At 36.1% G+C, this 9,015-nt stretch overlaps 1 protein-coding gene across 1 annotated transcript; it reads right to left on the bottom strand.

The window, feature by feature from the left end:
• Positions 1–561: 561 nt before the first annotated feature.
• On the bottom strand, positions 562–8,769 carry LOC132162143 (proteasome subunit alpha type-3). The gene is made up of 10 exons (XM_059572400.1): positions 8,551–8,769; positions 8,364–8,403; positions 8,183–8,266; positions 7,798–7,871; positions 4,198–4,284; positions 4,023–4,107; positions 3,869–3,915; positions 3,096–3,161; positions 1,766–1,856; positions 562–886 (listed from the first exon to the last, which is right to left on the bottom strand). Exons 1-10 carry the CDS (start codon positions 8,652–8,654, stop codon positions 815–817), a joined length of 750 nt encoding a protein of 249 aa, XP_059428383.1. The 5' UTR covers positions 8,655–8,769; the 3' UTR covers positions 562–814.
• Positions 8,770–9,015: the final 246 nt, after the last annotated feature.

Below are 9,015 nucleotides of genomic sequence, written 5' to 3'. Positions count from 1 at the left end.
TTTAGCTTGACTTGCTTTGAAGCCAAGCCCATGGCTCCTGATTGCCCAATCACTTGACCCGCATAGTGCCAGAGCAGCATCACCAGGTGGTCCAGGTCTCAACTGACATGACTAAAACAAATACCAGAAAGTAACCATTTATTCATGTTAGGAAACAAGCACCCAAAAACATACCATTTTTTTTTCTTCTAAAAATGTTCTCAACTGAAAAGTGTTTTCCTAACGAAAATATTTTACACCAAAACAATCAGAAGCTATAAGTATATTCCTCTCGAAACTACAAAATTAAGAATTTGTTTTGGAAAATGAGACTAACACAGGAACAATTTTCCCAAAGCTTTCCATAATCTTCACTTCAAAATTTTTTGAACATGCAGAAGTTCTGAAAACACACTTGTTCAAATCTGATCCAAAACAAATGCATGAAAGGAAGAACTAATCAATACTACGGGTGAAACAAAACAGGTCAGGAGAATATTAGAGGCATATTATCACAGCAAGCAGACGGTTTGCTCCTGTCAATAGATTGGAAACTTAAACATTTATCTAAAATACAGTAGCTGCAATAAATATTTTTTTTATATAAGTAATTTTTTTGTCCCCAATGGAAGGGAGAAAAGGATATTCAAACTAATGACCTCCACTTCCTTCATAAGACACGGTCTTTGTAGCAGCAATAAAGATTAATGGGTTTAAGATGGGGAAAAAAAGCACCCGTCTATGCCATAACACATTTTATGGATGTTCTGAAACGATCTAATGACAACTTGAAATAAAACCACTCAAGAGAGATGTTAACAGTAGGGAAGCTCCACTAATCTGCATCCATTTCTTCCAGTGCTGCTTTAGCCGCAGCCTTAGCTTCCTGCAAAAGCTCATCTGGAACCTGAAAATGATTTAAATAAAAATGATAGTCACTAATCTGGGACTCCAAACTAATGTCTTATGATAACTGAGGGCAAAAGAGAGACAAAATATAGCAACGGGTTAGATTAGTAATGGAGTGAGAACCAATGCCAACAAACAATGTAAATGGACTAACAGCTGGTTCAGAACCATATAAATAGCTCCAAGATATAATCAATCTAGGATAAATAGACATGGGGCACGAAAGGGCCAGGAGTTGGTTACAAGCTGTTACACATCGGACGAACATGATGATGACAAAGCCTTAGTTTCCTTCCTAGTAGAAGAATGTATATTTCTAATTATACAGGAAAGCCACTATAGGTTCTGTAAATATATACCAAGAAATGGCACATCCAACACCATAATCTAAAACCTTGCACTCAATGTAAATGAAAGAAGATTCTAAACTGAAACTTAATTTACCAAAAGCAGCAGCACTGTGAGAAATTCCATCATATTCAGAGATAGTCTAATTGAAATTAATCAAGTCTAACATCAAAATAGCAAATACATTGTGAGGAATTCCATAATCATATTCGGAAAAATAATCTTGACTCCACAAACAAAATCTTCAAAAAAAAAACAAAAAACATTAACAAATGAAAGAATAAAAACAAAACACAATATTAGACAAAAAAATACAAACAAAATTGCCTTCAAAAGCAAATTTACACACTAAAGACTTTCAGCTACATATGAATGAGTTGAATTAATTGCAAAAACATGGTACATGCAAGACGTGGGCAGTTAGGTTGTTTAGACCACTGCGTAAGAGTGTGACAGTTAGAGAAGACAATATCAAGAAATTAATTTGAAAACAGTAAGCTTTTTCACCGCAATTGAAATTTAGAGATACCTTTTGATGTTGACGATTTGACTCATCACAGACCCAGCTCATTTCCAATTCAAAGTCCTTGTCCTTTGCCTCATCATGTACTCCATAAATGCTGCTTAGCATTAACATGAAATAGTCAAAGTTGGCATACAATCTAATATTTGATATAGATACATTATGTATTTTTAACATGAAATGACACCAATGGCTTTAATAAACCATTGTATTCCCTATTAAAAGCTAACCCCCAACCGCCCCAAAAAATAAATCACCAAAAGAAAAACCGGGGAAAAAAAAAATAGAGAGAATAAACCGAAGGTCTATAGATGGATCTTTTCTAACATGTCTTATGTCATCTCAAAACTGCTATTGAGTACCATGTAATATATAGTGTTCCATGAGGTATCAAAAAACCTATGCATCCCATAGAATGCATGAGCAACAAAAAATATCCTGTCCAACAATAGTGCATAAAATAATATAAAAGAAACTCCAATTATTTAAACACCAGTAGCAACAAAGCAAGTCTCAATAATACATCCAATAAAATATAAAAATCAAACATCCTTCTTTTATCTATCCATTGTACATTTGTACTTGTCTTTGGACTAATAAGAAATTCAAATTATCATGAGACTAAATAAATACTTAACATGAGCCATACTACCAGCCAGAGAACTAGTAATTAATCACAAAGAGAGCCAATATAAATTATTAACAGAAGTTCAATATTCAGTAGATTTTTTTTTTAACAAATAGGATGTAATTCTTGTCTAGATATAATAAATGAACTCATTTTTTTTTTTTTTTCCTTTTTGATAAGTAAATGCATCCCATTAAAAAGTGCAACCCAAGTATCCAAGAGAAAAAAACAAATTTGTTTTTCATGCTTAAAAGGAATATCTTAATTGACTTAAAATGTATAAAACTTTATTTCGTTGATTTAGGGATGTAAGCCTAAAGAAAATTCAAATTGGGATCACAATGCAAGTAATATAGCAAACAAAAAGCCCCATGAAAACCCTATATTCCACATTTTGAACTCTAAAATGCTGCACCCTCTCTAGGGACACCTCCCCTCACCCTCCAACCTCCCAACACACAAACATATACTCACAGGGACATGACTGGCTTCCCATTTTCTGCCCCCCACCTTTACTGTTTTTCCCTTATTGCACACCTCTCTAGCAATGTCACAAACTCCTTGACCCTCTCCCTCACTACTTCCTAATCATGATTTTTGATATATACAGTACAATGGAGTCAACACTTTGATGCTACAGCTTTTGATATTGACATCACAAAGTCGGCAAGATGCAGAATTTACATAATAGTCCATAATTCCACTCACATTTTGGCTACTTCAATAACCCCTTGACGACAAGTCATTTCTGAAAGCTTTAACTTTTCGATCTCTCTGTAAAATCATCAGTTAAATTATATCAGCAGTGTCACCGAAGTATGTAATCTTGGTTAAAAATTATAATCAAAATATGTTGTGTAAGAGAAGAATTTTAAACAAAGCAAAATAATGCAATAGCAGCCCTCATCTAGATTTTAAAAAAGGATATAATACCCAAAACAGCATCCTTATGAACAAAAGTTGAGTAACATAGATGTCCCCCTCCTGATTTACTCCCATAAGATATTAGTATGGGAATAACGAAAGAGTACATTACTCCTTATGATCAGTCAACAATGCCACTATCAGATTATTAGTTTCTACCTGAATAACCAGGAAAAGATAATTTGAGTAATAAGCACAGGAAACTAATCATGTGTAAGTTTATGCAGCCTCTTACTTCCCTTTGCTTTTAGCAGTAGCAGATCTGAGATCTCCCATGGAAGACATACCAATCAAAGTAAATGAGCAATACACCACTCATTTGGGATATCCCTAACATCATATTCTAGTAAACGCATTGGTTTAGGAGAGATTTGTGGGCAGTCACCCACGGGCAAGCTTAAGGTATGACAAACATTAAGAGAGAGTGAAGCAAACTTGTGAAGTTAAGAAGTAGGACTTGTGTTAATAACATTTGGAAAATAAGTTTTCAAACAAATTCTCTGCTATAATCGTTTAGCTGTATCAAGAATTTGATAAACAGATATAACTCAACTTACGTTTTAGCCGCTTGCCTGCCCTTGCCAATTGCAGCACCAAAGTACCTCTAGAACAAACGCCAAAACAAATATTGGTACAAGATCGAATGATGATGTGAATGGTAAGAGGATTGATTGCTACACTTGTTTTAACATACGACCAAAATGAACTCACATATGAAACACCAGAAGGCTCAACCATGTACAGTTGTGGTCCATCTCTGTCATAGCCTCCAAGAATAACTCCACATCCAAAAGGTCTGCAGAACCATTAGTTATTCCCCTAAGGAATATAACAAGGAGGAAAACAAACATAATGAATGACAAATTTTGGTAATATCTCATCCAACCTTAGCCACCAATAAAGTGTACACAGATGCACATAACTAGCAACACGATCAGCAAGTTCCTTGACAGGAATTGGTTCACCATATACACTGCACAAAAGAGTCAAAAGAAAATGAGATAAACATGTAACAACATAAAAAGGCAGATATGCAGCAATGACTTCTCAGATGTCAAATGCCAATTTCATAAAACGTTTGTGTACTTTGTAAGAAAAGAAATAATTTGCATCCATTACTACCTCAAAGGACCATTTTTAAAAATTCATATTAACTATGCATATCAAAGCATGGAAAAAAAATATATATTTTTCTGTTTCTCAGGTGAAACTGTCATCTCTTTCTCTTTACCTGTCGTTGTACTCAATTCTTCCCATTGTGAATATAATTTTGACATCGTAAAAGCACACAGGTGCATACGCGATTCTAGAACACATTTATTTTTTTTAGATAAATAAATAATTTATTAAAAAGCGTAGAAGGGCGCAATTCTACAACACATACACAACCATGTACACAAATTTGATGGCTATAATTAATAGTAATTTCACTTTTTTTTTTTTTTTTTAAGTAATCGAGATATCATTAAAAATAAAAGGCACCCAAAGTACACAGGAAGTATAAAAAAAAGCCACCTAGGTTATTATTAAGAGTAATTTTGAAAAACCGAATTTGCCAACAAGGTTAACAGATGCTCCATATTTGCAGTTTTTGGCATGCAAGAAGTCCTAAGTGACCTGTTTCCCATAAATTTGTTTTAGCAACTACACTCCAACTACTTCAAATACAAGAAAGGAACTATCTACTCTCCATTTCTTTCAGTTGGAAGCTAGAAAGCGGCAAAACTGTAAGAAAGCACAACAGAAAAGAGCAGTCACAAGAAGGGGGAAAAAAAAGAGGTTTCACATACTAAGTTGAAACCATGACTGGAAATGTAGTCAAAATCCTGAAATCCAGACCAAGTCAATGAAATGCCAAATACCAAAAGTACACACGAAATCACGCAGATAAGCAATCACACTGTAAGAAATTTTCTTTGTACTCTCACACACTAGCTACTTAAGTAGAAATTATGAGACTGCATATTCTTTTTTTGGTTCCTTCTTCTTGGGGTAACTACGATGTATCTTAGGCAGCCAGGCCCTTCCAATTATTATTATTATTATTATTATTATTTGATAAGTACTAAATCAAACTCCATAAGACACCCCTAAGTACACTGGATGTATACAAAATGAATCACCTAACTAGCAGGGCCAAAACGAACAATAAAATCACTAAAACTAATCAACAGAGGAGACACATACACAAAGGTCCATAAATACAAAGTTTTATAGAACAAAGATAAAAATTCCCCCAACGTTCTCTCTCTATCCTCAAAGCACCTATCATTCATTTCCTTCCAAACACACCAGAAGAGGCACATAGGCACAATTTTCCACACCACAGCACTCCTAAGCCTGCCGAAGGAGCACCAACAATTTTTTTTTTTTGATAACATAAGAGAACTTTACTCAGATTAATTGCGCGTCGCAAACGCATACTGTACAACAATCCTCACCGTTAATCAAACTCCTACAGGTAACTGACCCCGCCCACCAGAACCAGTTACCAGATAATCCAGGAGATTTCACCCTTGATGAGCTAAGCAGTTAAGGAGCACCAACAATTAAGTAGATTAATGACACTTCTAGGCATAACCTAGGACAACCCAAAATGCCTAAAAAAGGCACTCCAAATGGAGGAAGCCACATTACAATGTAGAAGAGGGTGATCCACCGACTCCCATTCCTCTTGCATATGCAACATCTATCCATCACGATGATGTGCCGTCTCCTGAGATTATCCAAGGTGAGGGTCTTGCCTACTAGAGTCGCCGACCATACAAAGATTGCCGCCCTCAAAGGAGCCTATGTCCACCAAACACTCTTCCAGGGGAATTGTCTACCTACAGGAGAAACCAACGAGCAAAAGTAGAAACCAACGAAAAAATCTTTCTTGGAAGCCCATAGCAGCTGATCTTTCAAGCCTTCTTCTCACTCTAACTGAATGCAACTCCCGGTAAAAAGAAGCAATTACATCCACCACTCAATCCTGTGCCGCTCTAGCAAGGCTCACATTCCATTGGTAGGAATTGCCCAGTAACTCCAGATTAGCCGCTATAGAGGCGTCCTTAGTGCAAGCGAGACCAAATAAAACCGAGAAAGCTACCTTAAGAGCCACTTCCCCACACCACTAGTCATGCCAAAAGCTGGTCTTGGTGCCATGTCCCACCTCAAATCTAGTAAAGCTAAAAACATTATCCCACCCATTCTTAAGATTCTTCCACAACCCCACACCAAAGGCTCCAAAAGGAACAAGAGGGCCCTACCTTCCCCATAAACTTCCATATTTCGATTCCACCGCAACTCTCCACCAAGCCTCTCTCTCACACTCTTCCAATTATATTCAACAAGAAGTTTTACAAAAGATGGATGCAATTGGTTATAAGCCAAGTAAACTAGGAAAGAAATTCTATTTATTTACTTGCATTGACTAATCAACTAAGAAAAGATACATTCATGTGTGACGTATGCTTGAGTGTGTGTGTGTCGTGTCTTTTCATGTGCATGACAGCTTGACATAATTTAATTCAATAGTGACCAAATCATAATTCCCAATAACAATAACAGATTATCAACACAGAAGTGTTTTTGTCACTTTGCATTAGATAGGGAAAGAAGACGGTATCATTAGATAATGTAAATTCCTTTGCTATTTTTAAAACTGATAGAAGAGCTGCACATAAATCTTATAATATAGAAGAGAAAGCGGCAAGTTATTGTAATGTAATCCACCAAATACAAGGCAACCAAAAAAAAAAAAAAAACCCATTGTGTCTACCTATCCTTGAATATATATATATATTTTTTTTTATTTATTATTATTTTTTTATTATTTTTACTTATCAAAAAATCCTTGGAGAAAAAAATAATAATGGAATGTTAACCTGTTTTTATAAAGATATAGGTTTTGTGAAGAACTTTCACACAAACAACTCATTGTCATCAATAAGGTGCAGAGAGTGCATCAATCAGGATGAAGTCACTTAGTTAAAACACAAAACAGATCCCAATTTTCTTGCATTCGATCAGAGGTTCAGGTCCCAGATGAATGATGTTTTTTTATTAAGTAATAAATACCTTATTAGAGAGGAGATAATTTATAAAAGATTTCCTCCAGATAATTACAAGCAGTTTCAGATGAATGATTTTCCTTATATCTACTATAAATTGCATTTACTGTAACATTCAAGATCATCGAGTTAAACATAATCAGGATACTAGATAGCACTAACCAGGATGTCACAGGATCGAAACAAGTTATTCCAGAATGGAGCAAAGTGTCCAAGTAGCATAGTGTGGATGTGTGGGAATAGAGAGAGGGGGAATGTGATGCTTTCTTCAAGTAGAATAGTCGCAATTAACTATGGCTAATTAGCACATTCACGTTCCATCTATGAGACATATTGTAAAGTATAACTAGGAAAAAAAAATGAAAGATTTAAGAGCCAGAGGGAGAGAGAAATATGACCATAATTAAACACTCTAGAGCAATAAGGCAGACCTTTCATAATTAGTAGCTTCAGATTTGGCCCGAGCAACAATTTGCCTCCCATCTGCTGCTAATCCTGCCACAGCCTGTAATTGGAAATACACCAGCATATACATAAAAAATCAGCCTCTTATCTTAGAAGCTTATGCAGTGAGGCTTCAAATTTAACCAAGTCTGACACTGAAACATATTTCAAATATCATGGTGTTGGGAAAGAAACAGGTCACACTTGTTTTGCAGCCAACAGAGAAGAACATTCATGCCATATAAATATCAAAAACAGCCGAGATAACCCACCGACTTATACCAACAAGTTACAAAGCAGAATCTGGATCCAATCGAAAAGTAACCTTAAAAAAAATAATAATAATAAAAGAAAAATGGGAACATATGGTACCATGCCGGAGTGCCGATGAACAGAGTGAATTCTTCTATTGGACCCGGGTAGCATCATCTTCGACGCTATTAGCTTCTCCACACCCTAGAATACCCAACCAAAATACACAACAAAAAGAATAAAGAAACAAAGTTGCCCGGTAATCAAATAATCAAACAAGCAAACACCGAACGATATCTACCATTACAATCCCGTCTTTGCATTTGATGCCGATAACAGTCCTGGAAAATCCAAAACCCAATATTACTGCAAATAAAAAAGTCTAGGGTTTGTGGGTCGGGAAGCGAACTGGATAAAGAGTGAGACAAAGCAAGGTATAGAATCGACGGATTGAAGGGTAGGTCGAGAGAGAGAGAGAGAGAGATTACCCGCTGTTGTCGACGGCTTTGGCGGCGTACTCGATCTGGAAGACGCGGCCATCGGGAGAGAATGTGGTGACTGAGAGATCATACCCTGTTCCTATGCTGCTCATATTGTCTCGATTCTTCTTCTACTTCTTCTTCTTCTTCTTCAGATGGGTGCCTTCAGTGACAAATCCAAGCTACAAATACAAAACCAGCTGCTTTTTCTTTCTTCTCAAGAAATACAGCAAGCGACTTTTTTTGTTTTTGTTTTTTCCTTTCTCTTTTTTATTTGGGCCTCCGTTCTTACGGGCCATATAATGGATAGAGAGCCCATGTAGCGGAATTACCTGCCCATGGGTCCTATTGTGCGAGTGTTTGAACAAGAGCCCAATATTCACTCTTACGGGCTCCTACGCAAGGATAAGTCAGTTTAACAAGAGTACGTTGGTTTGGAATTGCGATTTTATAAACAGAAAGTGTAATTTTTAA

Source organism: Corylus avellana, chromosome ca9 (assembly GCF_901000735.1).
Source record: "Corylus avellana chromosome ca9, CavTom2PMs-1.0".
NCBI lineage: Eukaryota > Viridiplantae > Streptophyta > Magnoliopsida > Fagales > Betulaceae > Corylus > Corylus avellana.
This window is presented reverse-complemented; position numbering and strand designations above follow the sequence as displayed.

Coding starts and splice junctions, on each gene's coding strand:
- LOC132162143 (XM_059572400.1), bottom strand. CDS start 8,654: ATGAGCAGCATAGGAACAGGGTATGATCTCTCAGTCACCACATTCTCT. Junction 8,404..8,550: donor AAAGCCGTCGACAACAGCGG/GTAATCTCTCTC, acceptor TGGATTTTCCAG/GACTGTTATCGGCATCAAAT. Junction 4,108..4,197: donor ACACTTTATTGGTGGCTAAG/GTTGGATGAGAT, acceptor ATGGTTCTGCAG/ACCTTTTGGATGTGGAGTTA.